At 36.5% G+C, this 17,817-nt stretch overlaps 1 protein-coding gene across 12 annotated transcripts in view; it reads right to left on the bottom strand.

The window, feature by feature from the left end:
* The window catches only part of CLIP-190 (Cytoplasmic linker protein 190), a 53,981-nt gene that overhangs the window by 4,718 nt on the left and 31,446 nt on the right, over positions 1 to 17,817 (bottom strand). For 8 of the 12 annotated variants that reach the window (XM_076113675.1, XM_076113673.1, XM_076113672.1 and 5 more), the window contains 11 exons: positions 16,900 to 16,989; positions 16,076 to 16,228; positions 15,760 to 15,993; positions 15,489 to 15,678; positions 15,178 to 15,397; positions 12,885 to 12,941; positions 5,772 to 5,912; positions 1,561 to 1,692; positions 1,248 to 1,268; positions 763 to 934; positions 60 to 416 (listed from right to left, as the gene is read on the bottom strand). In XM_076113675.1, the coding sequence (XP_075969790.1) occupies positions 60 to 416; positions 763 to 934; positions 1,248 to 1,268; positions 1,561 to 1,692; positions 5,772 to 5,912; positions 12,885 to 12,941; positions 15,178 to 15,397; positions 15,489 to 15,678; positions 15,760 to 15,993; positions 16,076 to 16,228; positions 16,900 to 16,989 (1,767 nt within the window). The remainder of the gene's footprint in view (positions 1 to 59; positions 417 to 762; positions 935 to 1,247; positions 1,269 to 1,560; positions 1,693 to 5,771; positions 5,913 to 12,884; positions 12,942 to 15,177; positions 15,398 to 15,488; positions 15,679 to 15,759; positions 15,994 to 16,075; positions 16,229 to 16,899; positions 16,990 to 17,817) is intronic. The other 4 variants (XM_076113677.1, XM_076113679.1, XM_076113682.1 and 1 more) reach the window with 2 other exon arrangements.

Below are 17,817 nucleotides of genomic sequence, written 5' to 3'. Positions count from 1 at the left end.
CCCGGGAAAAAATGGATATTATATAAAACAAAAGTTCATTTAAAACGTTATGTTGTTACCTTTGTTCAGTTCCAATGTCTTATCATCCACAGCAGCCTGTAGCTGAGTCAACTTAGTATTTAAATCTATAATAATTTGGCTGTTTTCCTTATTTAATCTTTCTAAATTCTGTTTTTCAGTGTCGAGTTTGGACTCTGCTAGTTGCAGTTTAGCGGTTAACACAGACACTTGTGTTTCATACTCTGTTTGAGCGATAGCCATCTTTGTCTTAGCCTCGTTCAATGCCTTTTCTGAGTCAATCTTGACTCGCGCCAGTTCATCCGACATGCTTTTACCTAGAGAATCTTTTTCGTTTTCTTTTTCTTTAAGGAGAACGTAAGCTTCGTCTAATAGTTTTTGCAGTTCAGATGACAGAGCTGAAATAAGAAAATGTTATTTAATTGAGATTTGTTAATCCATTATATTAACGGCTTTGTGACGTTTTAGAAACTTGACTTGATGAAAGTTATTGGTTTATAATCTCAAGTTATTCGAATAAAAATGCATTGTGTTTACGACTGATCGGGTATTGCGAGGTTCAATTTGAGGAATTTGATGAACGGTAGGAAAAACCAATAAATGGCAAAAGCCTTCATCTGTATTAAAGTAGGGACACTTTTCAATTATAGTTGTGCGTTTTTGGAAAAGAAAATGGAATTTCGCAATATCAATATGTTCCAGAAAATAATTAGAATAAAATAGTTAGAATAAAAAGGGTCTTACTATGCGCAGCATTGAGTTCCTCCCGGTGTTGTTCGGCGGCGGCGTTAGCGTCGAGGTTCCGCTGTTGCTCCAGGTTGCGCAGCGCGGTAGCGTTGGCCTCCGAGCGAACACGCTGCAGCTCTAAGTCCACCTCCAGCTGCTGGCACGTGCGCTCGCGAAGGGCTAACTCACGCTACATCACAAAATAAAGCCTATGAATCCCTAATAGAAGAGCAAATCACGTTTATTTCTTTACCTGTTTGAATTAAATTGGATAGTGTTCGATAATGCTTTATTAAACGGGACTTTTTTATGAATTCAATTCATGAGTATTTATCGCTATCTAATGATTTCCTCTAACTAAGCGATATTTCTTCTTCATACTAAGTCATTAATTGACCAAAATATAATTTAGTTTGTGTAACCGACTGTTGTGTGTATGATTTCTATACACTTACACAGGATTTAATCAATTATTTTAATACTCAATATAACTTATTACATACCTCCATTGCCTCCTTATATCTCTGAAAAAGAAAATATTATAACGTCAATTAATAAATTCTTATTGATTCATAACTCGTTTTCTAAATATGCAACTATCAATTGATTGCTTGACATTTAGGCACATATTACGGCTACTACACAATGCCGGCACATGCCCCGCAGAGCTGTCAATACCAAGCATTGTCGCTCGAATGTTAGAAACAAATGACGGCCGCGTAACCCGCCGGCACTGTATGTACGAGCCCTTACAATGGCAATAAGTAAAGTATTGTAGTTTATAGCTGTTATTCAACGTGAAAGTTTAAAACTCACATTATATTCTTCTTTATTGATATTTTCTTCTTCGTTGCTGAACATGAGATCTTCCACCTTCTGCTTCTCATCGTCGAGCTGCTGCGTGATCTTGTCCAGTTCAGCCTTCAACTTACTGTTCTCTGTGGCAGCCTGATACACGAAAAAATTGATATAAGACACCTTTTAAGCTTATTCCATGTCGACAGGGATTTTTTTAATACATGAAGGTTTGACTCGAGACTCGAGTAAGGATATGAAACCGGTACATGCTAAGCTTAATCAAAATTACTCTAATTTAGGCAATAGCATCACCTGATAACGACATCGGCAAAAGCGCTGCAAGGACAATTTTAAACAATCTATTCCTGAAACCTAATGTGTCGGAACCGAACCGTCTACGGCGTCTACTTATTTAAATCAATATGGTTAATCGAACCATTACTACCAGTGCTAGTAGGTCTATTCTGTAATATGTTCGTAACACGTTGAAAAGAGTGTCGAATAAGTTGACTTAGCTACTGTAGGTATCCTGATTCTTTTGTCTCTATTTCAAAGAAAGTGTAAAATCTTAGACGAAAGAAGTCATTCAAGTATTATTCCGAACTCTCAAGGTAAGAAATATAACAACTCTCTAGCTTTTGTCTTAAAAGGACAGTAAACTGTAAACTTTTAATGTACTACATAAAGTCTGAAATAACCATCTTATCGACGAAACTGGGGCAAAATGTTCTCTCACAAAGAAGGATTATGCAAACAGCGTCTGAAAGACGCTAGCTCTTATGAAAGGAAAGTGTGACGATCTTAGAAACCGATTACTGGGTACTTGATCTTTTTATAGGAAGACGGCTCCAGCAGTAAAAATCTTTGGCGATAAAATCTGAATAAAGTCTTGGTACTCCTTCCAATATTTTTACGAATAAGATTACGAGTTGTTAGACTAAAATATGAAGGTTCTAGTAATTGCACTGTTTTTATATAAGTTTTTCTTTTGAGTGATGACTTTTAGTTTCGTTTTACATTACTTAAGATTATATCCTTGCAGAAATTTCTTATTGTAATCAATTAACATAACAGTTGATAAGCCATGTCAAGGGCCTTTGGGCTTTAACTTTGACACTTGTTTGAGTAGTAATAACGTAAGTAAGTACTCATAATATAAAAACCATAAAAATCAGCGGAATAATTATTTTACTTTTATATATCGCAAATCCGATGACCACGACCACTCTGCCAAGAGTGTAGCGAAGAAGAAGAATATCGCAAATTTCCCTTCATTTAGTATCCTTGGGGATTCTAGGCCGACGATATATACAGGGTGTCCCAAAACTCAACGATAAACCGAGACAGGATGAAAGGCCAAGTCATACCGGTTATAGGAAAAATAAAAAAAAAATTCTATATCACTTAGTTCAGCAATAATAGACACTTTTCAAAAAAGTTGAAATTCCACACCCTTGGTCGCATTTTCAAGTCCTGTGATCACCAATGTCACAATTTCGCTGTGTTTTTTTAAATTTCGTGATCTTAATTAAATATGCTATTCATCGTATAACAAATTAATGCACAAAACATCGTTTATTTAATAAAAAAAGTTAAGTTTTAGTGAGTCATCTTTCTCAAAAATATCGTTAGTCAACTTTGACGCTTCATACTGAAAAAAAAATGTACTACACTACCCTTGGCAAGTTATTTCAAAAGTTGGCGCATTTAATCAAGATTTCAAAATGGTATAACACTTGCCACTTTTCTTGCCATTAAAAATGTTATTTTTATTTGAACGAAGAGTATCCTCGCAATTGGATCGGACGCAGTGGTACAATTTTATGGCCTCCTCGTTCTCCCGATCTAAATCCAGTAGATATTTTTTACTGGGAATGCATAAAAGAAAAAGTTTATTCGAAATCAATACAAAATCTATCAGAACTTAGCCAGAAAATTGACACAACGTCAGAGGAAATAAATGCAAGGAATTTTGATTGACTGGTGCAAAGGTCTTTTGTAAGGCGTTGCAGAGCCTGAATTCATGCCAGAGGAAAACAATTCGGAATTACTTTAGTTTAAAGAGAATAATTAAATAAGATCGATGGTTCGTTCATTGTTTTTTTTAAATTGTTATAACCTATTATGTTTATTACATTAAATATTTGTTATGGACTGACTCAATTACCTCTTTACTTAAAAATAATTGCTTTCCTCTGGCACGAATACAGGCTCTGCAACGGCGTACAAAAGATTTTTTCACCAGTCAAGCGAAATTCCTTGCATTTAATTCTTCTGGCGCTGTGTCAAATTTCTGGCGAAGTTCTGATAGATTTTGTATTGATTTTGAATAAACTTTTTCTTTTATGCATTCCCAGTAAAAAATATCTACTAGATTTAGATCGGGGAACGAGGATGCCATAAAATTGTACCACTGCGTCCGATCCATCTGCGAGGATACTCTTCGTTCAAATAAAAATAACATTTTTAATGGCAAGAAAAGTGGCAAGTGTTATACCATTTTGAAATCTTGATTAAATGCGCCAACTTTTGAAATAACTTGCCAAGGGTAGTGTAGTACATTTTTTTTTCAGTATGAAGCGTCAAAGTTGACTAACGATATTTTTGAGAAAGATGACTCACTAAAACTTAACTTTTTTTATTAAATAAACGATGTTTTGTGCATTAATTTGTTATACGATGAATAGCATATTTAATTAAGATCACGAAATTTAAAAAAACACAGCGAAATTGTGACATTGGTGATGACAGGACTTGAAAATGCGACCAAGGGTGTGGAATTTCAACTTTTTTGAAAAGTGTCTATTATTGCTGAACTAAGTGATATGGATTTTTTTTTTTTTTCCTGTAACCGGTATGACTTGGCCTTTCATCCTGTCTCGGATTATCGTTGAGTTTTGGGACACCCTGTATATAGAAGATGGTGGTTGGAATAAATTAAGTTGGATGTAAAACTCTCACGTAACTGCCATGTTGGTTTAGGGTTCAAAGTTTGTTTACAATAGTGAATACTAATGAGCACCTATATATAGAGTTTATTGATCTTCGCAAAAACACGTATTTTTTCTCACATGTACAAAGATGATTATCTACTTTTAATTCGCTGGTTGTTATTTTTTATAATTGCTTTGTTTTTGTATGCTAAAAGCTTACAGTGATTACGAATTAATTCTTAATCATTGTTTTTTTGTTAAAACGTTTTGTTAGCGTTTAAAACGGGTTTGATAAAAAGCGAATATTGGCACATCACCGTTTCGTCGAGAATTGAACGAAATAAAAATGTTTGAATCGATTCGTCCTAATACTCAGAAGTTTAATAAAAAAAACAAATTAATGTCTGCTTTGATCGTCTGACCGACTACGAAGTATTCACGGTAAACATAATATATTGGACAGATCGGGTTGCGGAGTAAAATTTGAGACCTTCTTTCAGAACATTTTTATCACCCATTAATTTCAATAGATCAACATTTTATTGCTTTACGAATATTGAAACGGCACTCAAATCTGAGTACCTAAGTCTTTCTCACTTCAACATGCAATGTAATTACTAAAATATTTTGAGCACCACTTAAACTTGGCGTTAGTGCTCGACTGAAGTCGACTGCCACGATCTCCACGTGAGGTGGAGACTAGCAGACAGTTCTGCGTATCTGCGTCATCTTTAAGTATTAACACATGTTTCTAGACATAAAAAGCTACTGCACCTACTATTCATCGGGTAATGGACATGATCAGACCCGACACTTTCTAACATTTTCAGCTATTGACAACCTAGTAGTTCTCGACAAATGTTGTTTCTTTGCTATGAAAAGCTGATCAATATCCCTTCTGTATTCAGTCTCCTCTATCTATCTATTGTATGGTTAGCGGTCAACCTAGTGTCAACGTTGTTCAAGCCGACCGAGAGGCCTTTGACATGGCTTAACGACTGTTATCTTAATTGACAACAACCGGGACCGACTTTTTACGTGCCCTCCGAAGCACGAAGACGCCCAGTTCAAATACCACTATGCGGTCACCCATCTATGGAATGACCGCACCAAAGTTTGCTTACCCCACAGATTGTTTACCGACCGGTAAGTGCAACTGGCTATGGCTCTATTCAGTATTAATAATTATAAATTATTTTTAAAGTACTTTTAAACCTCAAGCACTCGCTAGTCATAGTTCCGAGCGCAGATAATCGTACTACAGTTGTGGTGTAAAATGCTTATAGAAAGGTATACCTGAGCAGCCTCTTTCTTAAGTTGTGTGACGGCAGTTTCAGCGCGGTCTGCCTGCAGCGTGATCTTCGCCATCTCGGCTCTTTCCAGCTCCCGTTCACGTAACAGTCGCTCTAAATGCTGCTGCTTCTCTCGAAGAAGCTCCTGTTATTATAAAAACATATTATTAGAATCTAAAATTTGTCTTTTAAAATATGCTTTGAAAGAAGACAACAGTGAGATTTTTTGCCTATCTTTGTTTTAAAATATGTAGAGAATTCTAGGTTTTATTTTATGTCTATTTTAAGCGCATTTAGCTTCTGGTGCTTAAAGTTTACTGATTAAAGTTTGAGTGTTGCAATTTATTTCCTAAAATCATGTTCCGATAATTACACAACAATTCATTAAACATAACTTATGAGCTAAACGCATGTTGAATATATAACTATGCATAGTTAATATCTAGGTAGCAAGTAAACAATAGTATAGGTGCATGATATCACGTAAATTGCACAATACAATACAATTCTTTTAACTCAGATGAATTGTTCTGACGATAGGTTGTGGTTGCATTCTTCTCGAGGTGACCTAGAGCAGCATTCTGAAATAAATACTATGACATACACAAACACACAAGCCATTTTAGTATACAAAGTACAATAAATATCTAGAAAAATACAATTCTGAATTTACATTTAAGTAGAGTTAGGTAGAGATTAAATCCGATTGGTAAGTATCTACATATGTACCTCAAAACACACAATGCCTCTAATATGTACTTATATCAATTTGGAAGCCAAACTACCATCAAAGTCAGTTAATAAAAAAAGCAAAAGCAGGACATGCATAAAAGCAGAAGAATAAGAAGCGTTCAAATAGTAGTGTATTCTCGTGTCCTCCACATGCTTCAAAAGACAGTATATTTTAAGTAAAGTGGAGCGTTCTCTATTCCGCTGGAAAATATTTTAACATTAACTGAAAACTTTACTAGTTCAAATGTTAAACAGCAGCGTGTATTTACCTACGTACAACGTATCGTAACGTGAGTCTTAATAACATCATTATTACCAGAAAATACATTGTTAATTATCTAGAAAGCAAAAGAAAACACATTGTTCTGCCTATACTAACATTTGGTAATTACATCACAAAGATGAGAGTTGTTTCAGAGACACCTCGGGGGCAACATTTCAATTAATTTTCCGCTCCTCTTCGTGCCTTAATTGTACCTAACCTACCTAAGGGAGGGTTGACAAATAAACACAAAATCGATATTACAGCCATTCCTTTTTAAAGTTGAACTGCTTAACAGAGACTGAACATTTTCGACAAGTGTTCCGATTGAAACTAATAAATTTTATTTAACTTCGGTTATGTATGTTACCGTCATAAATGTCAAAGTTAAATAATATGCTTTAATTCATAAACTTAAACAAGTATTTGAAATCGTCATTTTTATCTACCAAAGTTTCAGAAAAGCTGTTGCCCGTGAGAAGAAACGGCAAGAAACTAACTTTTTATTGCCTTTTTCGGCTTTTATAAGATACTGTAGATTTTTCGTTTATTACTCTTATTCGCAAAAAGTACACGTTCATAATATTTTTATTTTTCAGTCATATATGGCTGCCATTTTTCGGGCACAACATCCCTCCGCATGACAGCTGTTTCCTGTATGCCGCAATTCGTAACATATTTTAAGAAAAATGGGACATTACATTTTTTGGAATGTCAAGTAAGAAAATATAGTTTTATTTTTTCAACGTTTCGGTTTAAGAAGGTTTCAATTATCCTACATACATTTAATAAGATTTCTCATCGCTTTTTTCTGAACTTTCCTGTTTCACCCCAGAGCCAAATTAAGTCTATGAGAACACGTGCCTATAATAAAATTTGAATCAGACAAAGTATAAGCAATACTAATTTATTCGACACGCTCTACAAAGTAAATGTCAAAACATTGTCGTAGTAAATATCAATAACAATAAATTTATCGCAATCAATACCTCGAGTTAGAAGAACTACAATAATGTGCACTTAGCGTTATCGCAGTACCTAATCAGTTTGTGTATCTTCGCTATAATTATTTATGCATGTATGTATAGGTATGTATTTCGTATTGTTATGGTTACGTGTCGATACAAAAGTATTGTGCGACCTTGACGACGTTTCTGTTCATTATCAGTCCAATACGTTTTATTTTGCAGGCAATCGTTTGCGAAGTTTGAACACTACACAACTTAGCTGTGCTACCAAAATACCTACAGTCTTATCAAACTGCCAGAGTCATGCAACCACTACATGAATTAAAGTCCCGGCAAGTATAAACAAATACATTTCAACCACAAAATCCTATTTTTATGTACTGACAAGTGTTGTTTTCTAGAATTATCAGCCATTGCGTCAGTCCCTTACAAGGTCAGGTCTACTAAGTATAAGGTAGTCTCCAGAGGCTGTGGGTGACTGTGATCACTAGCATGACCTAACCTCGCGTAGGCAGTAACAGTCATGTCCACTGCCTTCATTTATATTAATAACAATAATTTATGCGTCTATCATTCGTTAAATTGCCGTTTACGTTTCTTCATGTAGTCAAAGCAATAAACTCGTGCATGTTACGAGGTATTTTATGTTGGAACAATTTTACAACAAAATTTACATCTTCGATGATTGCAGCAATTACGGTGAAATACATTTTTATTGGCTCATCAAATACGAAACTCGAATAAGAGAAATTGGTGCCTCAATTCGACGAAAATCGAGTTGTCGATCGAGGAAACGTATAAACGATTGCTACATTGGGACACGATTTCTCATTTTCCGAACTCTATCTATGTATGTAGATGTCTATACCGACTGTCTGGTTATAGGGTACGGTGGCCTTATGCGGGCGTGATGCTATGCGTTTCGTAAATCTGACATAGCTATGTTGATTCAAAATGAATATTTATAAAGCACTATTATGGACACGTAAGTAGTACAAGACCTAACGTTGGGTGTATAATTACTCAGTAATTGTGTTCTATAAATTATTCCGTAAAAGAAAATAATGACGAAGGATAGCGCCGGTGACCTACGAAGTACGACCTTTAATAGAAATTAGAAGGTTGTTTAACAATATCAAATAATTAAACTAATAAACTTTACAACTACTACACATATTTATAAATAAACCAAAGTGTAACTCCAGACAAATGATGATGTAATCTATCTTAATGTTGTGGACATTAATATAACCATTTGTAATAATTCATACTAGACGGGACACATACGCAACCTCGTAACGTAACCCGGGTTGTCCCTAGCGGCAGATTCGTTACATTAGCTCAGCTCCCGCAATGAGCATGGCCTTAGGGCATGTAATATTAATACGGCCTCTCCGTCATCTATGCTAAAATCTACTACAGTATGTACCCTAGTCGCTATTCAGAATATTTCAACGGCACAACACCGCGATGATGTATAGGGTCCATAATATAAATAATGTACGCGATAGCCCTCTGAAAGTTATTGAGCAGCTAGCGAAAATTTCAAGGATACTTTATTTCAGTGACTAGCGGAAAACCGATTTTACGCCCGATGCGCTTTTACTAAATTGCCCTATAAAAGCTTAGTATTCGGATACTTCAATAAAAGAACACATTTATTCTATCGGAATTTCGTAAGTCCATTTGGCAGTCGGCTACAGTTTTATTGCTAACTAAAGTTTTGAATTGCAGTACTTTTTAGTCTACTACGAAGCTACGTAGGTACGTATTCAACAGACCTACGTTTGTACCTAAGTATTGATTTTATGCACGTGTTCATCATGACCTTGCGTAACTATTTAATTGAATTGCATATTTCGTCGAAGTGTTTGTAAAATGTAGCTTTTCAAAGTTTAATTATTTTCAAAACTCAATTTATAGGTAAGATTAGAACTAGATTTTTCTCGCAAGGGAAATACAAGGGATCCAGTCTCTTGAAGAGACTACAAGATAAAGAGGGACGTGAAGGATCTAGGCACTTGTAATATATAAAAAAAAAAATACGCTCTCTCTCTCTTGAGGTAACCCTTAAGCAGGGAATGAAAGCAAGTATCTTGATCAATGTAGTCTTAAATCCCTTATGGTAACTACATGGCATATATTTTGCATAAAGTACCAATTCTTGGCAGACTATCCAACGCGTAATTGTGACTTGTATGACTTAGTAATTAGCACGTAACGCGACGAAGGTAACGATATTACTCCTTACGTAACTAATCAATTTATTATTGTTTCTGAACGAAGGCTTCGGAAAGTTTTATGAGGGTAGGGAATTAGTTAGATATATCAGTGACTATGATGAAGGAATAGGGGCGGATATTATATTTATTAATTTAGTCACTTTTGCCGTGAATACATATTGATAGTGCTTTGGAAATTATACTCTAGGACTATTTGTAAGTTATACGTGAGGACGGCAACAGCCAATGAACCTAAAATATATATTCTCATCGTGTCTTTTGTCCTACAATATTATTCTACGAAAGAAGGAACCTTATGAGGTAATAAAATAATTCGTCAACACCCTTACGTCGGTTTTATTAAAACTATGTAAAGCACATAAGAAAATCAGATATCAAAAGATTAACGACTAAAAGTTGAATTTGACAACACGGCCTACAAAAGATTCACAGTTATAAAGATGTAACAACACATTTACTTTAAGAGAACAGATGAAAAGTGATCTATTAGAGTGTATAGGTCTATTTAGTAGATAATTAAAACATATAATATACATATTTACTGAAGATACAGCAGTGTCCCAGCTGAAGCTAATCCAAGCATCAAAATATAAATACTTACAAACATTATTTACATTAGACTACCAATACCGGCGCCCATATTTGCATACAAAGATATTTATACAATATACTCTTAACCACACCTCCATTCATGCAATCATTTGACTTGTGAATGAACACAACACATTGCTTTAATTCTATAAGTTGTTTTCATTTCCTTGTTGATAACAAGGTGTTTGAACTGTTTATTAGAAATAAACCACCCACTTGTCTCATTGTATCACATACAGTTTTACTCAATAGAGTATGGTTCTACGTGTTTACCCGATTGAGGAAATAACTCTTTAAGACGGGAGTTATCAATTTGTCGGTTACACAATTCGCACGTCGATTTTTAGTTCGTTTCCAAATTAATTTCAAAGGGAGCTATCGTATGTGAATAAACGTTATAAAAGCAAGTGTCCCCAGAAAGAGAGAATATTGACATTAAAACAGAAATTTGGAGATCGGCATTTGAATCCTGTAAGCTATGTATACCTAGCTGAAAACTAATTTCCACATGTGATACTACTCGCCCGGTCAACACTCGATTACAGTTACGATATCAACAATATGATAAAAAATGCGTAAACTAAACTATTTCTTAGAACAGTTATCGTAACGACTCGCTATTTTCTATTATCGCACTATCAAGATTATAACGCGAAATATAAGTATTCTAAGAAAACTGGCAAAAACATTGATAAATAAGTGCGTATAAAAATTCTACAGGTAACACTAATACAGGTACTTAACCTTTAAAGTTTCATTGTTCGTGTCTCGTTACAATATCAATGTGAAGAAAAATAAGCCATCAAAAAGCTATAGAATAATTTACGAGTGTCGGTCGGTAATCTGATTCAGTTATTTCGAGCCGTAAATATCGCGTATCGGTACTGAATATCAAATTACTTCTACACAATTACGTGCTGTCAAGGGCAGACTGAAGAGAAAAGGGGTTAACAGAACTAAAGCGAATGTATCATGTCATTCTTACGTCAATCTTAATCGTGCATGCCTTCACACAAGCTGTAATACACAACGACGATATAGAAGTAAACAATATAGGTAAAAAGTTATAACCATAAATGAAAAGGGAGAGATTTTCACTCAACTCCATAAAAGGTCGGTGAAAATACTCTTCAATTCTATAGCATTTGCTGTTAAGTTAACACTGTTGACTGTTTTGTATTTGTATGACAAAGTACTCTACAGTTTCCTTTCATAAAGTCAATAGGTAACGACTTTTTCACATCTTGTGATGTTTAAACAGTTATATTTAATGAAGGTAATAAAGTAACGTGGGAGAACTCTTTATATCGTCGTGGTGTACTACAATATAATATAATACAGCTAGTTATTGATGCAATAAAACAACCGTTATATAAATCTTAATTATTTATTATCACCAAACACGAGGGATAATGCAAGGTAGGACAATAATACACATTGAATGTAATAAACTTTATTACAACTATCTTGCCGACTACTCATTCTCATTATAACAATTAGAAACTATTCTAAAACTATGTTACTCTAATAGTAAGTAGTAGAGATTTTAATACCTAGTTATACAACAATTATATATTATTAAAAAGTGAAAACCTATCTAAGTAGCAATGGAATGCTTGTGTTCAAATGAGTCTTTATATTATGAATATCATCATTACTTACAGGCACTGGTCAGTATTAATAACTAAGATAAAAAGACAATAAAATGCATCTAAAATATAAATAATAAAACTCAATGTCATCATGATTTCTTTTCTTTAAATAACATAAACCCAAGTATCACAGCTCTGCCTCTGATAAAATGATGTTTTTTTTCAGACAACTATATTACAATGCAAGCTTATTGGTGTATTATCGGAACATGATCACAAAAATAAGTGTGTTTGTACTCTGAAGTGCGCTATAATTGACAAATATTGTCTCTAGTTAAGAAATACTATCTGGACCCTGTTTCAAAACAGGACGGCTTGTAACTAAATTCATAGTGTTAGATATTTAGTTTGTAAGTGTAAGTATACAGATTCAAAATCAGAAAACACAAATAAATTACAATTACGTACATTCGTTGTTTTAGTAAAAGAAAAACAATCTTAAATTAAGCTGCTCGATCGTAATAATCAAAACAATGGGGAGCCCGTATCGCCGGCGGCACGGTTGCTTCACGCTGACCTCACACATGTGGCAAACTTCAAAACTAACTTAGGGCAGTTGCACTACAAAAGATAGTGTATCTGTCGTAAGTTCGTGAATGTTTTGATGTTTGTCACACGTGTAGTGTGTGTGTAGGCAGCCTACCGCGCGGCGATAGTGGGGTACTGTACCTGCAGGGCGTTCTTCGCGGACACCGGGGTGGAGGAAGCTCTGGGACCACCGACTCGCTGCCGCCGTGCCATTAGTGACAGTGCCAATACGCAACAAACATGAGGGAAAACAACACGCGTTAACGCACTCAACTCCCACTACATGGTGACGTTGTACTCAGAGACTCCATACCTCTTCATGTGACCGTTAAGAACATTGCGTTCACAAATTATTCCTCATTACACTCAATGTGATTCTAGAACAGTCTAATGTCTCTTTTCAGTCTATTGATGGAGCTAATGCCATGTTTCTATTCCACGTGATTTGCATTATGTTCCAATTGACCACATCAATTTGAATGGCATCTTTCAGTACAACTTATTATTTACGATTCATTTGTTTTACACCATGGAGTGGAATATAGAATACGGTAGATGGCGTGTCGAGACACACCAACTGCCGTATTAGCAAATTAAAAGAAGCTCAAAAACTAAAACTAATGATTGAGATGTACGTTAAGGTTCTACCGATGTAGGTGCTAGACAGTAAATATTGAATATAGGGAATATTACATATTATACATAGTATAAGAGATAAGTAGGATTCGAGTATAAATATTTATATAGAAGAGTATAGGATACTGAAAGTTTTCTACAAAACTACTAAGTATGAAAGTTTCTTTGTATAAGAGTATGAAGGGGCTATATAGTATAAGTACTTAATAAGATATAAGATACGTAAGTCTTTAAAAATATTGACAGAGTTTCATCCAACAAAGGGCTTGTGAAACTGCTTGTCGTTCAAATAAAAGGCACCACGTTATAAAGATTAGTGAGCACAAATGCAAAGTAAACTGTTAAGTCACACAACACGAAGTTTATGTATACAGCCCTATAAGGAGGATCGCTTAAAAATAATATCACAGTCAGAAAACATATATTAGAAAATACGATATGACTATTGCAGTCTTTTGAAAACTATACCAAACTAAATATGGACGTACTAGAAGCAAAATGAGATGAGTCACTACTTCCAAACATGTTTTGTTCTCGATCCACTGTTATTATAATCATCGGACAAATATTCTAGAAAACATCAGTGCGAATAGTGAATAGAGAACAAAACAAAAACTTAAATAAAATAAAAAAATTAACACAAGGGCCAAACCAAGGAGTGCCAGCTACAGACCATAAATAAACTCAAACCAATTCTCATGCAAAAATAAGCAAATTCTAAATGAAACAGATACCATCACTTTTGCATGTCATTCCCTTGATCCCGTTCGTTCTTTCTAATATGTAAGTTTCAATGCATTATATTGTATACAATATACAAATAATATTGTAGATACAGCTCTTTCAAGGTAGCATTGTTTTCAGCAAAAATCTACGGGTATTTTTGCTACCTGATGAAAAATTCACATTGGTGATGATAAGTTGACATCAGTCCCATCAAATAACAAATCAATCGGCTCAAGATTTTTTGCAGTTGTCACAATATGAGAGTGATTATGTGGCTAATATTAGCGTTATAGCCACAATGAGATCTTTTGATTAGGTTGCGTGAGATCTTAGAAAAAAATTACGTTTATATACTTGCTACAACCCTTTATATAGAATGCTAACTGCATTAATATTCTGGTACTTTGGGTGCAAATGCTCGTAAAAAAAAGTTATATCCAAAAACAGCTGAATCAATCCAGTTCATCGTAGACCACAGCAAAATAATGGGATGTGAGAAAATTCAAATATAAACCACATATGGATATGTAAACTGAAAGGGTGACACGCAAGAGAAATGGTAACTTTTCCCGAAGCCTGAGAAGTGTGTGCGCGGCGGCGGCATCTCCACGTATATGTCAGTAGCTGCGGCGACCCCGCGGCTGGCCCTCGTCACAGCCGCCGGCCGGCCCCCCCACCGCACCACTTCGCCGCCTCCGCCCCTAGAGCCCCTAGAACCCCGCGACACCGTACCGCTTGCACTGCTCCCGCTCGACTCACTACGCCGTGATCGATCCGAAGTACTCTGAAAGCTCAACACGCTCTCTGAGCACCGCCAAGATTTTGGTAGTGTTTCACTGGCCCACCGCCGAGGATTCAATTCCTTACACTTATCGTTCGATCGAAATATTATATCGTAATAGACTCGAGGCTGTGGCAGAGCGATTATGGCGCAGCGATCATTTTCTACGTGTTTGACGAGGAGCGTTTTGTCGAGCAGGCTAGGAGCGCTGCGGTGCGGCCTCGCTCGGGCCGGAGGCGGCGGAGATCGCGGCGAGCGGGGCTCAGCCGACCGTGCGCGGGGCTAGCCTACCTGAGCGCCCAGCGACGTCACCCCAAGCCTCACCCCTACGCGGGACGATGCGATAGATGTGCCCAGTGACGTCAACGACTCCCGCGAGTTGGAACGCCTGAGAGGTGTTGCTCGGCCGTTGCTGTGGATGGCGCACGCGCCCGGCTTACGGTTTGACGGCGACCGCGAAACCTTCGAGATGGGCGCGAATAGACCAAAGCGTGGCGAGCAGTCGAAATACCTGAAAAGTGTTTCGCGTAACATGGATTCTTGCTAAACTGTAGTTATTATTTTAAGATATATTAAATTTTGGTTCTGATCAACATTAATACCTCTTCCCGTCTACTGATCCATCGTTCTTCCCAAGGGGGTCATCGAGCTCTACACCCGCCCAGATACCAGTTGCAAAATCGGTGACACCGACGTAGCGCAATGTACCAGCTTTGCTACCGCGACTACTAGAAACGATTACTCGGTCACCTACGCGAACTTCGCCATTGGTAGTTGTTGAGATAGAAGCGTCTGGAGAAATACAAATTTGATTAGCATTCAGCCGAACTCGGAGCAGTATGAATAAGATTGAAGAATCAAGGTATGGCTTACTCATTTTACTGCTGACGATGCTGCGTACGCTGCCATTCGGTGAGTGTGCGCGCCTGAGCCTGGTACCTGAGGGCGGACGTTCGAAGACGCTACCTGCGTCTGAGATCGGAGATGCATCGTGTGGCGCGTGAGTAATTAGTGGCACACGCGTCAATCGAGTCAAACGGGAAAATACTCCTCGTTTCTCTGGGCACTGAAAGTATCGCACTCCAGCTACTGACCCATCATTTTTACCTGAAAAAATCATTTGAAAAATAAAGAATGTCTAGTAAATAAAAAATAACTCCTTGGACCTAAAAAAATCCCGTAGACATACCGATAGGTTCATCAAGAACAATGCCAGCCCACTCTCCAGGAGCGAACTGTGTCTCGCCGATGTATGCAATTTGGCCAGGTTTGGTGCCTCCTACCCAAACTCGTTCGCCAATAATGAAGCTGTCAGTATCCTCAGTTAATACAACACTATGATCTGAAATAATACGATAATACTTTTAATAAATATCCTTACTGCGTTTAGTCCCTGAAAGAAAACTTTTTTTCTGTACTGTAACAACCATTTCGAATTTCTAAAGAGAAAATGTAACGAAAGTGTTGTCTAACAAGGATTGATTTTATTGCTCCTTGAATATGTATGGCCTTCTTTCCTATGCCGAGCACACGTTATAACGTGCATATGAACTCAGTGAGTACCGTTGTATGCAAGTGCATGGCCATTGGAATTACTCGCAAACTCGTTTGCATATCTTACATCGAAATTACGGATCCTCGTTTTAATACAAAACAAACTGCATTTGACTTTGGCGACAGCGACTATGCTCTGTAAAATAATCTTAAAAAGAAATTCATGCTTTCAACCATCTCAAATCAGCACAAACACCATAACAAAGCACATAAACTGTTCGCAACATCTATAGAGCATGTGATGGGTGCGATCTATGGTGCATGGTATCGTATAGGTACATAGTGAAACATACAAGTACTGAGCCGAAATTAGTTCCACGACAATTTTATTGTTATGTAACGAATAGAATGTACGCGATCTGTGACGTCAGATCAGTTAGCGTTTAATAGTCGTGAGAATATTGCGAGGAGAGTATTGTCGTGGATAATAATTTTGACAGGAAAAAGCGTGCCAGTTACCTGATGACCTCCTGAGGCCAGCCTCGCTGAGGCGGCGCGGGTACTTCTCCCACAGTGCGTCCATGGAGGTGACACTGAACGTGCTGCTGGCTGCGATCACACACAAGCGACACACACATACACATTAGCCACTAACTAGACAAAGTAACAACACCTACTTCACACGACGTTTCGTAAATCTTATCTGATTTTATGTTGAGTATTTTGACTTTTATTACTCGGGATGTGGGTTACATTCATCTATGACTACACATAATACAGTTTATTACGGATATTTCCGTTAGACATTGTTCATAGCTTTCTTATGTAATTCGTAAATGCCCCATTTGGTTGTGAGAAGCGTTTAAAATCTTGCAGAATTAAATATTATATTGTGGTCATGTCAATTTGTACACTTGTCTATGAGACAATTAAACTAGGATAATGTAGCCGGAACAAGGTTGCACATATTCCATTAACAGCTGTATTAATAGCTTAGTCCCCATTATGTAATTAATGTTGTTTCTTTGTGTCAAGTGTGAGACAAGTTGCAAGTAAAAAACACTAGACAATAGATTAGAATTATGAATCGATTCCGACACAATGTCACTAATTGGTCGTAGGCGAGCGACCGGAGTGACTGTTTGTTGACAGACACGCAATCTATGCAATGTACAGAATTTCAAACACGGAAATTTTAATTGTTAATGGCCGAACCACCCGACTAATACACTGCATTTCTTACTAAAATCAATATTAATTTATTAGTAAGTTTATGAATTATCCTTTATAGCTTCCCATACTACCTCGGTATTAATATTTTTACTTCGTTCTGACATGCACGAGCAAATACTTAAAATCATAGCCCTAGGTACTACTATCGAAAATATTATATTGTTTAATTAAAATTATGTTGTTATAATTTCTAATAATCATGGT

Source organism: Anticarsia gemmatalis, chromosome 4, assembly GCF_050436995.1.
Source record: "Anticarsia gemmatalis isolate Benzon Research Colony breed Stoneville strain chromosome 4, ilAntGemm2 primary, whole genome shotgun sequence".
NCBI lineage: Eukaryota > Metazoa > Arthropoda > Insecta > Lepidoptera > Erebidae > Anticarsia > Anticarsia gemmatalis.
The sequence above is the reverse complement of the archived record's forward strand: the minus strand, read 5'-3'. Positions and strand labels throughout refer to the sequence as shown.